This window comes from Lycium ferocissimum, chromosome 11 (assembly GCF_029784015.1).
Source record: "Lycium ferocissimum isolate CSIRO_LF1 chromosome 11, AGI_CSIRO_Lferr_CH_V1, whole genome shotgun sequence".
NCBI lineage: Eukaryota > Viridiplantae > Streptophyta > Magnoliopsida > Solanales > Solanaceae > Lycium > Lycium ferocissimum.
In genome coordinates, this window is record NC_081352.1 from 55,556,366 (window position 1) to 55,580,420 (window position 24,055).

Below are 24,055 nucleotides of genomic sequence, written 5' to 3' on the forward strand. Positions count from 1 at the left end.
ATAGATTAAACCTTGTGATATTCATCCAAGAACGGTTTCAACTGCTAAATTAATTTTGAAATATTTTAAATATTATTCAAATGCAGAAACTAACAAAGAAAAGAGTCCTACAATTACATGTAGTTGTGGTTGTGGGCAGTTTTAGAAGTGGAAAAGAGTTTTAACTGGTCCTAAAAATATGGACTATTTTTTTCATCCGCAAGTCTAAACCAAAAGGAGCTCTCTTAAAAAAAAATGTATTTGTAAATTAGGATTTTTCTGGTTATGACACTTATCAGCCTACAATTATTTTGCCTCTCCTATTCTATATAGATAGATACTTGTCAAATATCTATACCATTAAATTTAATATAGTTGCACACTTATACTTTTGTACTTGTAGCAATTCTAGTAGATAAAGCACTCGTTACTTTAAAATTCTAGCTCCGCCACTAAACGTAAGGCGATAAAGAGTTTTGCCGTATGTTAATTCCAAACCAAAATATATCACAAATCAATGTGAACAAAGAAAAGTTTCGATGCCTTATTTTTATCAACTAAACATCAAAACATGGCTAGGCCTAACATAAGAGACATGTTCTAATTAGGGCTGTTCACGGTTTTGGTTAAAACCAAAACCAAATCGAAAATTTAACCAAACCGAATAAAAAAACCGACATTTGGTTTGATTTGGTTTTAAATTTTAAAAACCGGTAATATTTAGTTTGGTTATGGTTCTATTAAAAAATAACCGAATAAATAACCGAACCAAACCGATAAATTATATACATAAATTTTATAATTATTTATATGTATAATATTAGTTTTTCATAAATAATTATAAATATTTTATACCTTTTAATCATTAATTTGATTTTTGGTTTACTTATTTCACATGATTGTTTAAGGCCCATGTTTTTAAGGTCCAAGCCCATGTCTTTAAGTCTTTTAACTCTTTAAGTGTTAAGTGTAAACCTACTAACAAAAGCTCACGTTAGAGTCTAATATCTTTAACTTAAATTTTTAGCCTTTCTTTGTCAGCCATTTGATTTTAGGCTGTTTCTTCTTTTTTTTCGAATTTATACTTTTCTTTTTCCTTGTCTAAATGGGTCCTAAACTTCTAATGTTTTTCATATGAAAAGGACAGAGGTTGTAGATTTGGAGGTTCCTATAGAAGATACTTCATAACATCGGCATTTCTTTTAACTCAAGCGTACATGGTATTGCCCTAATATTTCTTCCATGGGTAATCCTCCTAAAAACGAGAAAGAACAACTCCTTTGTAGTCGAGACCCTAGCCTTGGGGATAATGATAGAAAAACATCTGAAGTTTGGGATCATTACACAAAGTTTTTTTAATAAAATGGGAGAATTGAGGGCAAAATGCAAGTACTACCTCAAAGTTTGGGATCGTTACACAAAGTTTTTTTATTTCATATATTTTCATTTTAATTTTAGGTAGTCTTTATGTTTAATTAATATGTATGTTTGTAACAACAATTAAAATCTCCTATGCTCTACTTTATTTCCAGGTATGTGTATTAAGATGACAAAAATGGTGCAGCCACTACTAAGTTAGTTTATAGCTCTATATGTAATAGTTTAGCAACTTTGGATAACTTGAATACTACACTATCACTAATAGTAAAAATGTTTCTATGATGTATGTTCCACCTTAAACTATAAATAAAAGTTATCGTTTGAACCAAAAAAAAGACATGTCTTTTTAGAACTTTTTAATGTTTTACGGATAAGTCTATGACTACTAGTCATAAACCGAAAATCGAACCAAACCGAACCAAACCGACAATAACCAAACCGGTGGTTATTATTTTATTTGGTTTGGTTATGGTTTTAGACATTTAAAAATCGAACTAAATTGGTTTGGTTATGGTTTTAATTAATAACCGACCCAAACCGAACCATGAACACCCCTAGTTCTAATTATGCAAATTTAAAATCAATCCGTACGCATCCAGACAGGACCACAAGGGAACAAGCATCACAAAAATGCTTTGATAGTTTGAGCATGATAAAACGATGATGATTGAATGTAGATTTCTTTGTTGGCATATCATGTTAATTCACCCGAGATGAACACACCATCTATTGATACTTAATATTAGCAATTGCAGCGATAAAGTTCAGGAGTGGAACTTTGGGCGAACCGCCAAAACTACGTTCTTATTTTGGGATGATAGTGAGTTGATTGTCAAGTGTTAATGAAAAAATATGAAACGTTGGCTTGAAACAACTTTCATATTTTGGGGTTTCCATTTTAAATATGATATAGATAGATAAAGGTTTAGATTAGGGAAGAATAACAAAACCCATTCAATAGGGGTTCTAGCTTTGCATTTCGCGAAACACTTTATCAATAGAAATGACTGTCTATAAACCTTCTGCATTTTACAGTATAGCCGTTTGTCTATAACTTAAGCTACATTTACCTTTTCTTCCTATAAATAACACAGGCTAGTCTAGCTCAGGAAACAAAATCTATAACGCAGCCAGGCCAAGAAAGAGCCAAATAGAAATCCCACTGTGTTTGGCACAAAGGGAAGGAATATTGGCAATCTTGTCATCAACCAAACTAGGAATTGTAGAGGTATTCCATCTTCATTCATCATCATCCACAGCAACATTTTCTCCACCTTCTCCATCACTTCCTTGCGTCCGCAATGGCTCATCCTCATCTGATTCTGACAGTGCCTGCCTTCGCCGACTTGCATTTGATGAAGGTGCAACCTTCAGCAATCCGAAAAGTGGCTCACTAACCAAAACATTCTATGCAGGAGTTGCAATATAGTCCAGCATAAGAGATTAAAAGAAACTAGTCATAAGTAGTTTTTTATTTCAAATATTACTCTACCACATCTACATGACAATTTAAAGGTACTGCAGAAGGTCCGTTGAAACAAAAAGCTCTTTGATCTCCTTTGACTAAGAAGAGTTGAATGTGATATAAACAGAAGCTCTGTTCATATGGGAAGATGAACGTTAAAAGGTTTCTCATTTTGCTCCTTGAGAATTATTTTGGTGTCTAAAGTTGTTCTGGCAACATAACATTTTGGTTGGTTGGAAAGAGGAGAGGCGGGCAAATAAAAGAGGAGTCACAAAGGTTTAATTTTCTTGTTTAGATAGGTACTGAGGAAGTAAATGCCTTTTATATCCCTTCCAGTTCTACCAAACAACCTACAGGGAAAAGGTATTTGCCCAATAAGATGAACAAGCAAACTCCAAATTACCCTCTTCATCCCTTGAACTAAACATGTAACAGTGGAAGGAGAGTACATATATACACAGAGAGGAGAGAGAGAGGTTACAGTGTCATCCTCGGCATCGGAATCTTCAAGTCCAGCTGCTGCAAGTAGATCCTGTGGATTATTCTCTGCTTGATCATCATGATCATTTGTTTGATAATCAGATTCTTCTTCATAATTTCTGTTACGGTCAACATAATCCACTTCTTCCTGATCATCCATCTCAGCTTCTGCTTCCTCAGATTCGTATTGAGATTTCTTGTCCCTCTTTCTCCGCTTCCCACCTTTCTTCCTCCTCCTCTCACCATGCCCGCCCTCGTCATCGTCATTCTGGGGCCTGTCCTTTCTCTTAGAGGCAGGATTACTGCTTTTCCATTGTTCCTAGAGGCAAAATATGTAAGTCTTAAACTTGGTTACAACTGAAAACTTCTTATTTCTGGAGGACTGAGAAGAAAGATGAACAGCAATGATACGTAAACCAACTAAAAAACAAGTTTCACATTGCTGTTTAGAGATCAACAACTATTTTCTAAGCAGATTATATTCTCTTAAAGCAACTTCACGGCATATATACTCAATGAAGCACAACTTTCAAGCACTCTGTAAACTTTGATAAGTTTACACCTTCCATATGTTATCATTGAAAGTGCTATAGCTTCTATTTTAGTATTTTTATCATACTTAAGACAGTATGCCATCAACTAAACAAGAAAATAAATCTGTCAATCTTTAGTTAATCAAAATAGTGTAAATTCCACTTCTTTTTTCAATAATCTTAAACCAACTCACTCCTTTTATCCAAAAGTACTCAGGTGAATAATTCTTAATAATGAAATCTATTTTCCAAAGTGAGAAATTCAAGGACTAGAACATGCAATGGTTTGCATTTGGAGAAAGTGAGGCTGCTTATGTGAAGATAGTGTAAATTTTCTTCTTTTGGTGCTCAGAATGTATTACAATAACTTTCTGAGTATATAAAGCTGATGTGCCCTCACAACAATTGTGATAGCAGTGACAACGACAAAATATACCTTCATACGCTCTAAATGCTGCTCTTGCTGCATCACTTGCTTGAGTTCATCCTCTTGTTTTCGTCTCTCTAGCTGTTTCCAAAAGGCATGTGAGTAAAAGTATGCAGCAAAAGCTATAATCATAAGATGCAATGATATAGAGAACTAACTTGATATTTTCTCTGTTCCTCAGCTTTTCTACGATTTTCTTCAGCCAATGTGACCTGACGAGCAAGTTCTAGTCTCTGCTTATTCTGTTGATCTTCACGCTCAGCTGCCTCACAATGAACTTTTGCAGCCTCAAGCAAATGCTTGCAGTATCCAACATGAGTTTCAATTTTTTTCTCATCAAATCCATGAACATGAAGATTTGAAGCTGCAGACAATAGACTGAATAAGCGAACTGCATTCTTCAGCTCTGCAACTGTTGACCTCACCTACACGGTAAAAAAAAATACGAACATAAGAACTAGGGATGCCCCTTTTTCTTTGTCTGTCTTCTAATTGTATAATGTATGGTACAATATTGCACTCTCAAACTAGGTAATGTAAGTAATCAGATAATACATCTAGTCAAAGTATCAAAATATGAGAACCTAGGTGGTGCCAACACAATCCTGGCTTAGATCAACTATATTCCCTAAGATCAACCAGTTGGACATAATAGACTGTGCAGCAATCACATTACTCCAACCAGGCACTGGTAACCTGACTTGAAAAAGTCCCCCTTCTTGGTTCTCCAACTAAAACTTTAAGAGCTTGGGTTTAGTTCAGACTCAGTTGTCACAAATAATATCGTGACTCTTCTTCCTGGTATTCAGCTAGGCTCTATTCCTCTTTCAGATCTGGGTATGTCCATATGTTTTTAGTAGCTGTTTCATTAAACCTAGCAGTGCTACTCCCCTGCATCTATCTCTTTTGGCTCCACAGACTATTTTGGTTCAATATACATACGTGACACAAACATATCATTAAAGACCTGTTAAACAGTTATCCTATGTACACACGATGGACTTGCATCTTATCTAGAAAATTACGAATTCATCACAGCGTATGATATATATTTAAGAACGTGAACAAGGAAGAGCAGTTAAAAGGAACTAAATCATTATCTAGAAAATCATGAAATCATTACAACATATGATATATATTTAAAAATGTCAATAAGGAAGAGCAGTTAGCGGGAATAAATCAGAGAAACCCATTCATTTTGGTTTTGACAAGGGAGAGGATGAAAGAGGAAGGAGAGGAAGAAAGGAGAAGCTCATTGCAGTGAACCTCATCAACAGTCCGCTTGGTCTTTTGTAACGTTGAGGCTGAAAATTTCTGTAGTGCTACACCAGTGTCAAATCTCAACGTATAATTTGAAGGTGCTAAGTGGATGGCTCTTAATAAAGTCTTTTTACAATCCTGCCACTGCTCGGCTTCATAATGTGTTCTTGCTAAATAAAGAAGCACCTGACTGTCGGTATTATGATAAAATTTCCGCAAGCAATTTTGATACTGCAAGAACAAGGCATTGACACATTCAGTGCTGTGGAAATATCAAACATGAGAAATAGCTAAAAAATGAAGAGAGCGTAAGAACATACCATTTTCACAGCCAACGCGAAGTTCCCTTGAGCAAAGTGAACATGTGCAAGATTAATCCACACATCAGGCATTTGGACGAAAACATTTCCACTGGCAGCTTCTTGAACCTACAAGGATGAAGGTCCAGCAGACACTACATAAACTTCGAGTTTTGCCTCTACATGTAGAAGTAGAAAAGTTAACAGACCTGCGTGAAAAGATCCTTTGAAATATCAAATTGACCTTTTTCTGCCAAAACAACACCAGCACCATTTGCAGCATAGAGATTTGCATTATGCTGGAAGAGAACCTGACAGAATGAACAGTATTGGCATCAGTTAAGTGAAACTATTCAACCAAGAATTTTATTCTCAAAAAAAAAAATCATAAAAGTCCAGAAAGGGAGTCTGAAGCTTACACAGAATGAAGTCTATTTCAAAAGACTGTATGGCATACAAAACAAACCGATGACGCATCAAATATAATGTATCTAATAGGGTTATTTATTTCTTTTAACGTATACAATATCTCATTAAGAACACCTAGGCACATACGCTAAAACAAGAAATCTAATGTACAAATAATATTAAGTTACATCGTTATCTTATTCAGCACATTTACAGCAATTTTCGATGCTCTTACTGTAAAGATACACAAAACTCAGTAAACTTTTAATCTCCAAAAATTCTTTAAAAAAAAAAAAAAAAAAACTAATTCAACAGATAACTGATGAATTCAATTCGTGCAATTGAGACACTTTAGTGACATTATATCGGACAGGCAACCTGTGAGAAATAAAGGGACGGAAAATTATTATTGAGTGCGTTACATAACTATCTTACACTAAGCCCTATTTATATACATAGTTCACACAATACAAAATACCTATTTTCGAATGTGGGACACTGAGCATAGTATTTTATACAAGAATTATCTAACTCTCCCCTCAAGCCGGTGCATATAAGTCATAAGTACCGAGTTGTTACAAATGTAATTAATACGAGAACCAATGAGGGACTTGGTGAAAATATCTGCAAGCTGACCATTTGACTTCACAGATTTTGTATTTTCTCTGAGAGGTGACAATCAATCTCAAGGTGCTAACTCCTCTCGAGGGAATACCAGATTTGACGCAAGGGCCGCTTGATTATCACATACAAGTTCCATCTGACTGATTTCTCAAAATTCTAACTTTCTTAAGCAACTGTTTGATCGAAACTAGCTCACAAGTTGCTATAGTAGTGCTCAATAGTCAATATTCTGCTCTGCACTAGATTAAGCAACCACATTCTGTTTTTTGCTCTTCCAAGACACCAAATTACCTCCTACTAAAATACGAAATTGAAGTTGATCATAGCCCAATCAACATCTATATATCCAACGATCTGCTCATGGCCTCGATCCTTGAAGAGTAGTCCTTTGCCTGGGGCTGATTTTATTTATCGCAGATGCGGACAACTGCATCTCAATTACTATCACACAGAGAATTCATAAATTGACTTACAACACTCATAGGAGGAAAATGTCAAATGTAGTCACTGTGAGGTAATTCAACTTACGAACCAACTGCCTATATCTTGAAGGATCACTAAAAGGCAACTGCTGTCCTGGCAGGAGTTTAGCGTTTGGATCTATAGGAGTATCAATGGGTCTACACCCCGTCATTCCTATCTCCTTAAGAATATCTAAGGCATACTTTCGTTCTGAAATAACAATTCTTGATCTGGACTGAGTGACCTCAATACCTAAAAAGTACTTCAACCCGCAGAGATTTTTAGTCAGCAAATGCTGAAAGAGATGTTGCTTCAAATAAGTGATACCATCCTGATCCTTGCCGGTGATAACAATATTGTCAATAAAAATCACCAAATTAATAAACAGATTGGAGCAGAATGCCGATAGAACAAAGAGTGATGAACTTCACTACGAGTCATCCCAAACTATTGAATTACTATGTTGAATTTACCAAACCAGGCTCAAGGAGACTATTTCAGACCATAGAGTGACCGGTGCAACCGACACACCAAACCACCAGGCTCCCTCTAAGCAACAAAACCAGGTGGTTGCTCCATATAAACTTCATCAGCAAGGCCATCGTGGAGAAAAACATTCTTAATGTCCAAATGATAAAGAGGCCAATGACGAACAACAACCCTGAATAAGAAAAGGCGGACAGATGCTATTTTAGCCACAGCAGGAATGTATCATTGTAATCCAAGCCAAATATTTGACTATACACTTTGGCAACAAGACGAGCCTTAAGCCGATCAATTTGGTTGTCCAGAACAACTTTGACAACGGTAGACTTTCCTGAAGGAAGGACAAGCTCCCAAGTACCACTCGCATATAAAACAGACATCTTTTCAATCATAGCTTGTGTCATCGTGGATGAGAAAGTGCTTCACCTATAGACTTAGGGATAGAAACAGACGACAAGGATGAAACAAAAGTATAATCAGGTGATGGTAGATGATGATAACTTAAAAATGTATAATAGGAATTGGTATTATGAGTGGACCATATACCTTTTCGAAGTACATTCAGTTTACTAGGTGGAGACAAGTTCGCAATAGGTACAGAATCTGGTGTAGGACGTGAATAAGGTGAACCCTATACTGGATGCAAATGACAATAATAAGTTAGGAGTGGTTGGCGTTGTGGTTGCGGACGTAAGAGTAACAATAGATTCCTCAAAAGTTGGTATAGGCAAGACCTTAGAGATTCAGGATGATCAGAATAAGATGTAAAGTAAGGTCGAGCTAGAAAATCTGACATCGTCTAACACAAGATACCGATGAAGGTCAGGAGGGTAGCAACAATACCCTTTTTGAACCCGACAATAACCAAGGAAGACATTCTTGAGAGCATGAGGAGCTAATTTATCCTTGAGAAGTCATAACTGGGAGGATAAGTATTTTAAGGCATTATCACTACAAAAAGTACGAATAGAAACACCAAATTGATTTTGTATTTCAGCACAAAAAGTCTTAAGAGTATAGAAAACAACTCAGAGCAATCTTTCATTAAGAAAATCCAACTACATCTGGAATAATCATCAATGAAACTAACAAAATAAGGAAACCTAAAGTTGAACCGACTCTGCTAGGACACCAAATAACATAATGAACTAATGAAAAACATATACTCTGCACGAATCAGAACTACAGCGGAATGTGGTCCAGGCATGTTTCTCAAGCTGAATAACATGTCTGAAATGGATGAATAGAGGCATCAACTTGGAATCAACAGATCGCCGCAGGTTATTACATAATTGAGCATCAACATTTTCCTATGTGCTCGAGCCTGGTCTATCTCCATGGATAGTTTTTTTCGTTAAGTGATCTTGAACACACTGACCTCTGCATCACGACTCAACTGAGAAAGCCCAAGTCAAATAGTTTGAACTTCCCATAAGGGTTCCGAAGTAATCACAAAACCTAAATTTCCACATCCCGTGTTTTTGGAGCCAAAAGCAATAAAACCCGAAAGACATGGTGGATTAAAGAGAGTCGAACCAAAGTTTAGCAAATAATCACAAATTTTTAAAGCTGATCAAAGACAAATACTAGATCTACTATCAGATCTACCTGAAAAACTTGCCAAAAATGGCTAACAAGTTGCTGCTTGTCTAGAGGTTGCCGGAAAATTTTAAAACAAGTTGAAGAAGGTGTAGAAGCATCAGCTGATTGCCACAGTGAAGGAGAAATTCAGCAAAGCCACCGGAAAAGTAACTGGAGTGGCCGGATTAGGGTTTCGGCGATTCGAAATCTGCAGAACAGTAGAAGAGATGACTCGAAAATCTTGGACGAACCAAGGAAAGAAGATCTGTTTTGGAAGATGGCCTAGAAAAGTTGGAAGACGGCCTAGAAAAGTCTCATGTGCCTGGCGCGTGTGTCAGACGCGTTGCCGGAGTGAGAGGTTCACCTGACACATGACGGGGTTTCCTAGGGTTCTCTCACCGGAGTTTCCTCAACCTAGTGGTGGTATTAGTTTTCGCAAAACACCCAACGGAGAAAGAGTGACGCAATCTGCATGAAAAATCACCAAAAAGAAGGCACAGTGACTGTCCCGGACTCGCTGGTTTTTTCACAGCGATGATACCTTACCAAGGCTCTGATACCATATGAGAAATAAAGGCATGGGAAAAATATAATTGAAATGTGTCACTTAACTGTCTTACACTAAGCCTTACGTATATACGTACTTTACATAGTACTAAACACCTATTTTCCAATGTGGGACATTGAGCATAGTATTATATACACTATCTAACACAACCAAAAAAAGAATCGCGAAAGGTCACTGTGTCTTGTGGACGAACAAATTTGAAAAGTCAAGGGAGATACAAAGGTCCCAATAAGAGAAACTTAAAAATGAAAACTCCAAGTTGCAGTAAATGAATTCACTTGACAAACATCATCTACTTAAAGCTGGATAATCTGGTAATCATTTCAAGGCAATATTCACTCTCAAGTGCAATCATGGTTTTTTCTTTTCCGTCTTCCTCGAAGATACTACAATCTTACTGAAGCCTATTGTCAAAACATATCAGGTACTACTTGGCTTCAACACAACAATTATATGTTAAACTGACTTAGATGAGTGAGGTTTGCTATAGTGGTAGAGGACCTCTACCACCAAACACTAGGTGGAGGGTAAGTGGGAATAGTGTTGATCCTCCTGGTTGGGGTGGAACCTGAGTTTTGAAATAGTCACTGGGAGAAAAACAATACCTTTGTATAAAGTTCCTTCGCCTTCTCCAGATGAGTAGCTTCCAACTTCGGAGCTCTTTTCTCATTCCGAATCGCCGCGAAGTAGTTCCAATTTCCCTTTACAATACAGGAAAAAATATAATAAGCTGATGTTCCAGGTTCTACTATAAGCTGAAATAGTAAGGACATAAGTTTGTAGTGATAAGTCACTACTTTTTCCAAATCAAGAAACAAGCAGAAACAATATGGTGACAAGAAAAACGTGCCGAAGGTGGGTATCATGCAAATCACAAACTAATAACAAAAAATCATGAAATGAGAAATTTAATCAGCTTTAAACAAGCATATGCACCAGACAAAGAGTAGCATAAGAATCATTTCCGTCAGTCGCATCCTTAGCAGCCCGAAAAGTTTCTTTTGCCTTAACCCAGTCATCATTCTTAAGTTCCAAATCACCAAGCATTAGCAGCGCATCTGGGCACTTCTCGTTCACCTTGAGCGCATCAGTAATCTGAAAACAAACAACGACAACAACAACGCCTTAGTCCCAAACAAGTTGGGGTCGCATCACCAATTCACGGTCAATGGAAATCTTTTGTAGAAGGGGTTTTTCGGTAATTGAGAATTAACAGAGGATTGTTTGCCAATATGGATACAAGGAGAGAACAACAACCAGCTCATTGCTCAGCTGCACGTTATTTCGGGCTTTTGCAATGGCAGCCAGCCTCAGATAAGCATCTGCATACTCTGGATACTGAAATTTAGGAAAAAGAGGTTACCATGGGATTGCCAATGATGACATAAAGACAAAGTGCAAAAGATACAACAGCTATATAACATCCCACAACATTCATGTTATTTGCGTCTTCTTACTGATTTTCAAACTGTAAACAGAGGAAAATCATTTAACTAATTTTCGGACAGTAAACCCATCCTTCAATGGTGTTATTTACAGCTAATGAGGCACCATCATCAGAGTTATACAAGGCCATCTGTAGGGCATGAAAAGAGGGTGACCCTTTGGTTGAATTACATTCTAGCATGTTGAAAAGCCCTGATTGATTCAAGTCATAAATTTGCCCATTACGAATCTACAATATTTTATCAATAACTTATTACTGAAAAATCTATTGTCTCAGATAATTATATATAATTAGATAATAGATCTATCCATTTCAATAAAGATCTGTCTCTCTATATTAATCTATCTCATATCCAAATGTGGAGAACCGAAATTTAAGGAGTGCAACCAACAGAATGTTCTCACCCCCTCCCTAAATTTGTTCTCTGATGATGTTCCGGGAGAAACAAGCCACCACTCTCCTTCTTTCTTCAATCACTCATTAAGAGAAGAGGGATCATCTTCCTATTTATGCTATTCTCTACCTTTGTTCATGGTTACATTGGGCAGGTAGTGGCAAAGGCAGCAGCTGAGGAAATAGAAATTTTTGCATTCCATTAAGCTGGGGAGGTTCTCCGTCACCACCATTACGGCTTATTACTATTGACTTCATGCAACCACTCTGTATGTAACAAATTTTATAGGATTTCATAAACATTTATTGATATACCCAAAAGCATGTGACTATCATATTATTTAAAGATAGCTTCTCATTAAGCTTGCAAAATATAAACAATCAATTGACTTCCTAAAGAATTACTAGTAATAATTTTTATATAGAAATTGTTAAATGATTCACTTTTTATAATGAAGATTACCAAATTTTGAAAAGATGAAATTTGTTATTTCCATCAAAATTGAAAGCAATGTTTGAATTCACTTTTTTATTGGCTCAACAATCAAAATTGATGAATCTATGAAGGTATTCATATTCTTTAATTTTGATCTTCCATTTTACATCTTTTTGATAAATAACTCAAAAGTCTTTTGTTTAATAATTTTATACACCAATTGTAGATAAAAAGGGGCAGCCCAGAGCCCCAGAGCACAAAACAATCCGCATTCACGTACGGTCCGGGGAAGGGCTGCACCCAAAGGGATGTGATATATGCAGTCTATGTAGACGCAAGAGTCAGTGGTTGATTCCGTAGCTTGAACCTGTAACCAATACACCGCACGGAGACAACTTTACCGTTGCTCCACGGCTCCACCCTTCTATACACCAATTGTAAATGCTACAAATAATTCACAAATTTAAGGAATTCAAATTAATGCTTCCTTTGTTCCAGAAGAAAAAAACTCGGGATTCCATGTACAAGCATGATTGCATCTAATTTTCAATGTGAATTCAAGCATTGTTCTCTTTTGTTGTATAAAATTTATTTCGAGACTACGTAAAGTTTCTATATATCACAATCTTTATAGCTTGAAAGAATTTCAAAAGTGCAGGAAGAAGTGTCATTCTTTTTTAAATTGAGAATTAAATTAAGATGCTGCCATCGACATTTAGGTAACAATTGATTAAAGTACAACAACATTATGGAATTTCAAAAGAAAAACAAAAATCTTAAAACACAAAGACTTCTTGTGTTGACCTGACCCTAAGAAGTTATTGGCCTTTATTCTTAAATTGCAACGAATAATATATATATATATATATATTTTTTTTATTTTTTTTTGAAACTGGTAAAGTTAAATTGCAACTTATACTTAATTAAGCATTCAATCAACATAGTGATACCATCTCACATTATTTTGATCATGATGTGACAGCTCATGCCTTTTTAGTAGTTAATCTTTAGATTGAGGTTTTCCTTCTGTCTTTTACCTACGCAGCTCATACTATTTTATTTTTTTCCCTTTGATATAAACCCAGACCTTCCAATAACAATCTATGAATACATAGGGAAAACATTGAAGGGCACTACTTCTCAGAAGTCCAACCATCTTAATCATATACTCCCTCCGTCCCATAATAAGTGTCACCTTAGCCAAAAACACGCATATTAAGAAACCAATAATGGAATGTGAAGTTTACTAAATTACCCCTATATAATAAAAATAAATTACTTTTCCCTCTTGATTGGAGCATGCACAATAGTAATCATTTTGACAAAGAATCCAACAATACCCAAGTTACTATGTGGCTTTTCCAATCATCATTTAGATGTAACTTTAACTTGTCACTTTTTGACTAAGGGTAGAGTTGGAAAAAACTAGTCAATTTATGTCTTGGTTTCCTAAGGTGACACTTATTATGGGACAAATTTTTTTGGCTAAGGTGACATTTATTATGGGACGGAGGGAGTAACAAACAAGAAAAAAAGTTCATCAATGTGTCACCAATAAGTCAGCTCATAATCAATGTGACAGCGTCAATTGGACATGCGTGCATACCTTAAATAAGATAAGGCGGTAAAAGATGCTGGCGGTTTCTGTGTCATGCAACTGCTCCAGTAATCTTGCCATGTTAAAGAGTGTCGAAACTTTGTTCCAAGGAAGTTCCACAGTACTTCCTTGTTCCTCAAGTCTATGAAATAGCTGGAAGTCCTTGTATTGCCGAACAGATGCACTGGCATCGATTGGATATTGTGCACTTTTAAACAGATCAGATTGGGCTTCACCGTTGGGGTATAAAAGCCCTTCAGAAGTTGGATCATCAGATCGTGCTTTTGCATCAAGGAACCTACTCCATATGCCATCACCTAAAGCTTCCTTAAAACTTTGTGTAGCAAGCTGGAAATCATTAATCAGTAAAGGTTAGTGATCTGATATACCATTATTGAATGCAATGAAAAATCTAAACATGAAAGCAGCTCAGTCAATGACAAAAAAGAACTTTACAAACCTCAAATTCTCCCCTTTCAAAATGGAGCACGCCAATGTTGTTGAACAACTCTATTGGTACTTCTTCATTTGACTTCTTAAGTAAATTACATGCCTGCAAAATTGATTAGGTCTTACCTTAAGTATACAAAAATCTTCTTTCAGAGGTTAAAATCTAATGAACAGTTTCAAATATGATGATTTTTGTGGCACAAATTTCAATCCACCCTAAGAAATTCATAGTACCATCAAGACAAATTTACAGCACTGATGTTACACAAAGTAGTAACTACAACAAGCAATCCTGGATGCCCAATCTGCCGCTACTTGCATATAAAACATGCCATTTATGTATTCATCTATGTGAAACTATAATGTCTTTAATTAGACGAACAAGTATTTTCAACAACCAACTTTTTTGATAAATAAGTTTACCAACAACTAATAACGACAGGAAAGTAAGAGTTATATTATCTGTGACATGAAAATAAGACTTATTTTATTTTATTTTTTTGATAACCGTGGTGTTCGCGCTAGCTTGCGCGTACCCCAACTAATTCCATGGGATACCTACCACCTCGCACCAGCAGCAGGTACCAAGTAACTCTATCCACCAAGATTAGAATGGATGGGAAGAAATCACCTAGTGTTTCGTCTCTGCTGGGATTTGAACCTGAGACCTCATGGTGCTCAACCCACTTCATTGACCACTAGGCACACCCTTGGGTGCATAAGACATTTTTTGAACAGATGGAAGTGAATAGTAGACTTGCAATCCAAAAAAAAAAAAAAAAATTAAGAAGAAACAAGGATGAATTAAATTTGAGCAACTTCCAAAGTTTGGAAGACGCAAAATTAGGAAGCAAATTTACCAACAACATAACCAGGAAGCAAATTTGCCGAGCAGAAAAAAATTAGGGAGCAAGTAATTTTTAAAAAGATAGGACTTAGATAGAGAGAGAAAGAGAGCAAAAAAGTCAAAGTGAGATGGATCCTCGAAGTATTGAAGATCAGAAAGACTGTATAATTTGTAGATGTTTCTGTCGAGAATACCGATTTTCTTTTATTTTTTTCATCAGTAGAATAAGAAACTTTTTTTTAGTGAGTAGAATAAGAAACTTTTCCGGCTCAACCGAGTTCTACTTGCTATCCTCGTCACTCCTTCAATAACCCAGAAGTACATTCTGCTACTGGGAGCATAACCAAGTGAAATGAGAAAATATACAGAAATAAATGGAAATATTCAAGGGCCTTACTGTTTTAAAGGCCTCTAAAGCAGCAGCAGGATCATTTGAAATTAACAGTTCTCCTATATCCAAAAAGGCCTGCAAGGAAGCATGAGAAGATAACTAACGCAGGATCTCAGGAAGAGAACCGTATCTCACTTAAGACATCATGCCATCCTAGTCCAAAATCTCTTGATAAAGTAAATGATTTTATTAATGCTGGGGAAATCCTCGTAATATACCAAAAAGAAGAGAGACCTAGGTCACCATCGTACTCTAATTTTAAATGGATGAAAGCATTACACCCCGTGATATAAGATGGAACAATAGCATTTAGATTTTCTTCTTTGTTTCTTCATTTTTTAGATTTTCAAACCTTTTGTGTTAAAGATTATTCGTCCCGTCTTTAATTCCCTGTTCTTACAAAGGCCTTCCAGAAGATATTACATAAAATAACAGATAAACACACGACTCTCTCTTCTTAAACAACCTATATCCTCCACACTTAATCAGCATTTGATAGACTGTCCAACCCCGAGCAATCTTAGTTATCGGTGGGGGTTCAGTTCGTTAGCTGGTATTTGTTTAGTCATTCAGATAGTGACTTGCGCTCTTAGCTATGCATTACACACATAAAAATACCTGGGGATCACGAGGATCAATCTTTGTGGCTTTCTTCAAATATTCCTGAACCTTCTCTGTCTGGCCAAGCTGCACATAAATGTGTGCAAGAGCCTGCAAAAAAAAAAAAAAAAAAAAAAAAAAGGATAAACTATTCAAAGAACAAAAACAAAATGTTGACAATAGTCAAAGCTGAAAGCAATGAACGAAAAATTTTATCAAGTTTCTCATATAATAATAAAATTTTGACAATATCCAGTCCCAACAAAGTACTCTATCAAGTATCAACTCACTTTTACTGTCTCACTACTTTCAGGGTAAACCTCCAAGACTTTCTCAAAATTAGCCAGCGAACTCCGAAGATCTCCCAACTTCAGCTGTACTTGTCCCAATCCTAACTTAGACAAGCAAAGAGAATGACAAAATAGATGAAAAAGAATGATTTAGTTGGCAAGTTTTATTTATCAATTGACAGCCTAAAACCTTTTGTGGCACTTTACATCCCCCAATCACCACAATTGACCATTTAACATGTTTCAAAGGAGGCAAGAAGTGTGCATTTTGGTAAGGGAATGTCATCATTTGAAGCACCTTTTTATAAGTATCATTCTTGGCAATTATGTTAATTATCCTCCAACATCTGATGAATTTATCATCCCAGTCATATAGAGGCTCAAAGTGGTTATAAGGAAACAACTTTTCAGTTTCAGACTTGTTAAGCTTGTGAGAGGCTTAGCCACCCAGGACAACTTGGAAGAAAGATTCCCCAAAGCGTGGCAATTCTTCTCCATTCCCTATCTCTATTCTTTTTCATTTTTTTCATGCTACACCTTCTGATTAGAGAAACCTACTGAAAAATTCATTTGATATTCGACCATCTATCATAGATTAAAACTTATGAATCTTGGATCACAACAAGTTCTCAATGGACACTCAAAGTAATGCAATCCTCAAAAAGAGAAATAATAGCAAATACTTAGCGACAGACAACAGGAAGAAAAATACGTACCATAATAGGGTAATACAAATTCATGCGGCTTACTGCTTTCTTTTACAGACGCCATGTAGTACATTCCAGCTTTCTCATAGTCGCCCTTAAGTCATGGGAAACAAAAATAAATATCATTAGAATAAAGCTTCAGGGGAATCATAAACAAGGATCACCCAATTACTGGTGTGAAAAGGATCAAAGAGTTGTGCATCTTCAGACCTTGCTGTGGTAAGAGCGTGCCAAATTGTAGTACGAATGAGACTTAGTTGGTCCATGAGTGGTTACAGCAAGTGCAGTCTCGGTCAACTGCTCCACAAGGAAATGCTGACCAGTGAAGAAAAAATGATTGGCCAGATAATTTAGAGCCATTGCACAGTAAGGATACATCTCGAAGGCTCTTTGCATCTTTTCCATTCCTCCCCTAATACCAGAAGCTGTACATAAAGAGCTGACACCAAGTTAGACAACACTACTGCAATAAACTCCATTTTTACATAACTAAAATCAGCATACTAGCACAACTATAATCCCTGAGAAATCTCAACCAGAGCTTTCTAAACAAGATAAGAGTATTTCACAATGATTCTCTCTAGACAAGTGATAAGAACAAATTTTCTCTGAAGAAGCAAACTTAATCTTATGGGTCACTTATTTCTCCTACAAGGTTCTACAGCAATCTGACTTTTAAGTGTATCTCCTGCCTGGAATGTGCAGAATTAACTTCATATCACATATACAGACTCAACATATCAATCTAAGGGAAGAACTCACCTTCATTGTTTTGCAAATCCAGAATTGCTAGTGCCACCAGAGCATCCACATTTTCTGGATCTAACTATAGTTTCAGAAGTAGTTACAAGAAAGTCATATCAGTTGAAAATAAAAATGGCGGGGGTTTAGGGGTGGGGAGTGACAAAGCATACTGTGTTCCGTCAGGGAACAGGGAAGGGTCGCGCCCCAACGGGGTGTTCATCAGTTAAGAATAACACAATGATTATAACAACATTATAAATGCAAAATTCTCCACTCGCCTGCAAGACACGACCAAATGCCTGCTTCGCCTTTTCCAATTGGCCCAATTTGTATCTACAGAGACCTATTCCGAGCCTTACCGCAGCAGGACATTCAGGATACACTTGCAAGGCCCTCTACCAAATACACATGAGCCACAAAAAGGCAACATAGAGTCAATATCATTCCTTCTAACAGCATCTAGAGAGCTATATAACATTATACATGCTAGATCTGTTCTGATGTTTCCCAATTTTATTTTTTTTATTTTTTTTTTTTTTTGGGCATGAAGGGGAAGCTACGCCAATTCTCTTATCCAAGGCCAGAAAATTAGCCTATCAATAGTAATGGATAGACGATGAACCTTATATAGCTCCAGTGAATCAGAATATCGTCCACGGCTAAACTGAACACAGGCCTGCAAAAGATTGGGGTAAGCAGTTGTCATGAGAGTCGATACAAGATGTTAAGGCTTGGAATTAGCACATCCAAAGGGTTTTGCAGCGGAGAACAAAGAAGCAAAAATTACTTCAAACAATTGTTTTATAAGGAAAAATTACATCATACAATAGGTGCAGTTCTTAGTTAATTATCCGTAACATGTTACCATAGTCATCCACATCACAGTTCTTGTGCGGCAGAGCACAAGAAGCAATACATCATTCAAAAGCTGCAGTTCTTCAATTAATTATCCTTAACATGTCACCAAGGTCATCAACATCACAGTTCTTGCACAGTAGGTTAATTTCATTTCCAAGCATATTGCAGGGTTTACATCACCAGCATCATGTTTATAAGCAACGTAGTTCTTAACTTCTTAATGCCATGTAAAAATTTAACATACTAAATGTTTCTGAAACGAAAACAAGCATGGAATCGGCTTTACCTGACCCAGGAGAGCAGGAACATTATCACGATCTCCATCAAGTACAATCTTGAAAGCAGCAAATGCCTGCTCTACATCTCCCTTGGCAAGTAACAGCTGGCCTGTAAATCATGTGAATGCTCATCTGGTTGGTAAAAAATTACATGGATACTATTACACCTTTTTAGTCCAGCTTATACAACCTAATATTCTAAGAAAGTGTTGGCAAAGTAGGGTTTTATTACAAGCACGATCAAAAACTCACTTCCTCAAACACAGGTCAGAACTCAACATGCTTGGCATAGCCTACAAGCTCCTCAGAAGTTCAGCCAACCCTCTTCCCCAAAGTGAATGTGGTGGGGGGGGGGCGGAATTCAGATGTTTATTAGAAATTTAATAGCAGATAATTAATGAAGCAAACTTACATGGCCTAACCCATACGTTTTTAGTAATATCAGGCAACCCTCCTTGTAAAAAAAAGTAATTTTAGGCAAGTTAGAAGTTTGAAAGCCTAGGTTAAATAACATTCTGTAGACTTAACCAAACAATTAAGTAAAATAATCCATCTCCGTGAAATCCTATATATGTTAGAGCCTTATCAAACAAATATTCTATCTGTTACAGCTGTCAATTAAATATAAATTGCTCCACCTCAGCAAAATGATTTTAAATTCCAACCACAAAAAGGCATTGATTTACTTTTTTCAAGCAATAATATCTTCAATAAAGAAATCAAATAGTGCTTACCTTTCCCAACCCACGTAGAGGGCTCGTGCATGTCAATTCTGGATGCTTTATTATAATATTGGGTTGCCATTATAAAGTGCTCTTCTTTTTCTCTTTGTTTCGTCTCAATCTTCCCAAGATAGCTGTAATATGCACCTAATGCATTTAGAATGGCAATCCTCTCATACCTCACATCTGCATAATATTCATCAATCTCTGCACCATAACAATGTGCAATAGGAATTAGTTTCTTTCAAAGAAGGAAAGACAGAAACTACACATTCTCCGACTTTTCAAGGAGAGTGGATAAATACCCATCCAACAACAACATACCCAGTATAATCCCACCAGGTGGGGTCTGGGGAGGGTAGAGTGTACGCAGACCTTACCCCTACCTTGTAAAGGTAGAGAGGCTATTTCCGATAGACCCTCGGCTCAAGGAAAGATGAAAAGGCAACAGTAATAAAAAGCAGATAAATACCCATCCAATGCGCTTAAACGTGTCAGAGTCAATCAGCTAGTATAAACACAAATAAGTACCTGGGCTAGAACCTTCTTCCAATATCTGCCGAAACTGATCGATTTTGCCTTGTTTGAAATATTCCCTCTGTGAAAACCACCATAGAATGGAGGAGGAATAGAGAACTTTTAGAAACACAAAAAACAAATGTTGTGAAACACGAGTCTTATCATGCACGTTATCTAATTAGATTAGTAAAACTGCTCTTATCCCCAATACAACTATAACAACCCGAACCCTTGTTTTGAGCATATATATCTTTTATGTGATTTGATGCTTTGGTTAGCACTGTATCGTGTTATTGGACTTAGTGGGATAGTCCGGGTCGAAACCCAAAGGGCTCGGGAAGGTTCTTTAACGCAATCTAGTTTTGGAAAGCTTGAAAGCTAATTTTGGGAACCCGACCCTTATATCTGAGTTTTAGCGTGATGTTGAGTGATCGAGACTTTGTGTAGGTCCATATCATATTTTGGGACTTGTTGGCGTGCTCGGGTTTGGAGCCGAGAGGCTCGGGGGTGTTTCGACACCTTAGTAGGCATTTGGAGTTGGCAGATTCTGGTGCCTCCTTCACGACTGCGAGCGCGCCAGTCGTGATCGTCAAGGCCAGGTGGCTAAGCCATGGGAATATGTACAAATTAAAGAAATTTAAGGGATAAAGTGGGCACTTTTAGCCCTAATCCCAAATTATGAAAACCTTAGATTTTGGTTAGCAAACGATATCAAATTTAGATTTTGATTATTGTAATGAGTTCCCCAACTTATGGGTCACATTTCCACGGATTCAATTTCGAAATCCGAACTGTTGACCCGAGGGCCGGGTTTGAGTTGACCAAGAGTTTGATATTAACCCCAAGGGTCCTAAAATTATGGGAATAGTTTTCGTAAACTAATTTGGACCCATTAATGACGAATTTGAATAGATTGAGACCATTGGAGCTCGTTTGGGCAGACCTTGCCATTTCAAGTGAGGTCTGTAAAGCAAGCAAGCCTTAGGACAGAGATAACTCTCCTACACGCATAACTCCGAGGTTCATTATTGAACATACCCAAACGAGAAACTCTATCAATGCTCAGGAAATTCTCATAACAATCACATTAAAACAGATGTAAAGACATATACAAATAGCAAACTTCAACCAAAAAAGGTCAAACAAAACTCTGGTTGATTTCTCAGACGGTCACTCAACTACTAGTTATTACCTCATAAAGTCACCCTTTTTTCTTGATTCCAGTTTTTCTTCAAGAAAGAAAGTGACTTCATGAGATAATAACTATTACTTGAGTGACCATATGAAAAATCAACTCACCAAGCAACATAAATCTCTCCTCTGCATAAAATATAAACCAGAACAATTTTTTATTTTTTGGGGAAATTTTCAACAATATACAGCCCAACATAAAAAATTATACCATGTAGCCCAATATACAACATTTATTATACCTGTCGGGGTGTGTGTGTGGGTTTTTTTTTTTTTTTTTTGGGGGGGGGGGGGGGGGGGGGGGTACACAAAATATGGGCTAAACCGGGTAACAAACTCAAAACATGAGCTACGAAGTGTAAATATTTTCTCCCAGTAGACATAGAGTGTAATCTTCCCAATTGTGTAGGTGTGAATTGTTGACTTCTCATATGGCCACTCAACTAATAGTTATTATCTCAGAAAGTCACCTTTCTTCGTGATTCCAATTTTCTTTTAACAAAGAAAGTGTCTTTCTGAGATAATAACTATTAGTTGAGAGACCATCTGAGAAATCAATTCACCAAGCAACATAAATCTCCTATATGTGAAATTTCAACCAGAACAATTTTTTGTGGGAAATTTTCAAAAATATATGGCCCAACATAAAAAAATTACGCCATGTAGCCCAACATACAATATTATACAAACCTGGGAGGAAAGCATTATACACAATGTATCAACCTTGTATAAAAGTGTGCATAAAATGTGTTGATACATGGGCTAAACTGGGTAACAAACTCAAAATATGGGCTACGTGGCATGATTTTCCCAATTTCAAGGCGAAAATTTTCAAAAATATACAGCCCAACATAAAAAAAATTACGCCACGTAGCCCAATATACAACATTATACGTGGGGGATATATCTATCGAGCTTGTATAAAAGGTGATTATACACAACAATGGGCTAACCTGGGTAAAATTATGGGCTACGTGGCATAATTTTCCCAATTTATTGTTTTTATAAATGTGTTTGAATTGAACTTACAGCAATAATAAGCCAGAGATCAAGTGGAGCTTGTTCAGCTTTGAGAATATCAAGAATGTCAGAAGCATCCCTAGGTAGTTGGTCTAATGCTACCCTAACTTCTTCTTCTGAGTTCTGTACTGGAATGTACACACTCGCCATTCGATTTCACCTCAAATTCAACCAATAACAAAACTAAACCCTAGCTTTCTTTCTGCAGAATAATATTTATATATGTGGCTGAAGAAGAAGAAATTTGACTTTGGAGAAGTTCAAAACATCAGATTGTGTAAGCAACCGATACATATACATATATATATGACTCTGTGTGTGTGTGTGTGTGTTTTTTCTCGAGCTGGCTGGTTAATTGAACATAGTGATGGGTGTTCTATTATTACCAGGTGCTCTTCTAATTTTATTTTTGGAGATTATACACAGTGAGATGTATTTATGAATCCTCATTTGTGTGTTTCCTCTTGTGTCCTTTGAATTTTTTTCCCCCGGTAAATTACACGAAATACCCATATAGTATGACCCAATTGCAACAGTTCATATATTTTAAAATGTAAAGTTTATTACCCATATATACAATAAAAATCATATTCATATTTTCTAAAAATATTTAAACCCCTGATGTAATGAAAATCTCACATAACAAAAATGTTTATCTAACTGACTAAGTAAATTTAAGATAATTTGAAATGACTCCCAATCAAGTCATCGAGTGACATAAAATAGCATATTCGGAATTGGAATCTCTCTCGCAATGGATGGTTGTTGTTCTCTTGAAGCTACCTTTATTCTTTTTGGAAGTCATGACAGACGGACCCGCTTATAATAATGAGTAAATTAAAATAAAAGTAATAATTTTTTATATACTGAATTATTTATAATTTACATATTTAAAGTGGAAAAAATTATTATTAGTAATTGATATATCTTATTAATAATAATAATTTTTCGACAAAAATATTTAACCACTTAATTTTATAAAACTTAAGTACATATGAACTTTTTACATTCAATTTTCATCCAATAGAGTTTTTAAACTAAACACTTAACACCCTATTAAAATAAAAATATTATTCAAGCTAATATTTGTGTAGAATTGTTATATTATAAAAAAGAAAAATATTTGACTTTAAGATACAAATGGTATATATATATATATATTTAGTACAATTTATCTTTTTGTGCTTATTCACTACTCTCTTGACAGAGAAATCTCTTAAGATAAAGATTTAGGCGACCTAATTCTGGATCTATAGTCAAATGGAGAAATTAATTACTATAAAGTCATCATATCGATATTCCTTTTGCTTCTTTTTTTAAATAATAAATTAACAATAAATATTCTTTTCCTTCAGGAAAAATGGTAAACAGCAAAATAAATTTGTCTCGATATAAAGTTATACACTTCCTCATGTAAAGAAAATTTGCAAACAAATATTGAAATTGTACAATAATATAAATTTTCGTAATAATTGAGTTAGTGTAAACGTGCAGTGAATTCTTTTTATTTCTCTCTACTTTAAATATGTTTTATCTAATGTATTTGTGTGTCTGTCCTAGAAATATTCCTAAAGTTTTCTGCTTTGACGAAATTGAAAGAGCAATAAACAAAT

General features: G+C 36.0%; 1 protein-coding gene across 1 annotated transcript; it reads right to left on the bottom strand.

The window, feature by feature from the left end:
- Positions 1–2,271: 2,271 nt before the first annotated feature.
- On the bottom strand, positions 2,272–22,852 carry LOC132037449 (protein CTR9 homolog). The gene is made up of 24 exons (XM_059427972.1): positions 22,452–22,852; positions 20,244–20,310; positions 19,725–19,919; positions 18,999–19,099; positions 18,477–18,530; positions 18,133–18,249; positions 17,873–17,936; positions 17,321–17,535; positions 17,120–17,204; positions 16,404–16,504; positions 16,132–16,224; positions 15,520–15,588; positions 14,286–14,378; positions 13,835–14,173; positions 11,210–11,290; positions 10,889–11,047; positions 10,558–10,653; positions 6,033–6,134; positions 5,845–5,952; positions 5,531–5,755; positions 4,423–4,689; positions 4,274–4,345; positions 3,306–3,623; positions 2,272–2,727 (listed from the first exon to the last, which is right to left on the bottom strand). The coding sequence occupies exons 1-24, from the start codon at positions 22,590–22,592 to the stop codon at positions 2,599–2,601; spliced, it is 3,291 nt and encodes a 1,096-aa protein (XP_059283955.1). The 5' UTR covers positions 22,593–22,852; the 3' UTR covers positions 2,272–2,598.
- Positions 22,853–24,055: the final 1,203 nt, after the last annotated feature.

Coding starts and splice junctions, on each gene's coding strand:
- LOC132037449 (XM_059427972.1), bottom strand. CDS start 22,592: ATGGCGAGTGTGTACATTCCAGTACAGAACTCAGAAGAAGAAGTTAGG. Junction 20,311..22,451: donor ATCTCTGGCTTATTATTGCT/GTAAGTTCAATT, acceptor TGGTTTTCACAG/AGGGAATATTTCAAACAAGG. Junction 18,250..18,476: donor ATTCACTGGAGCTATATAAG/GTTCATCGTCTA, acceptor TGTATTTGGTAG/AGGGCCTTGCAAGTGTATCC.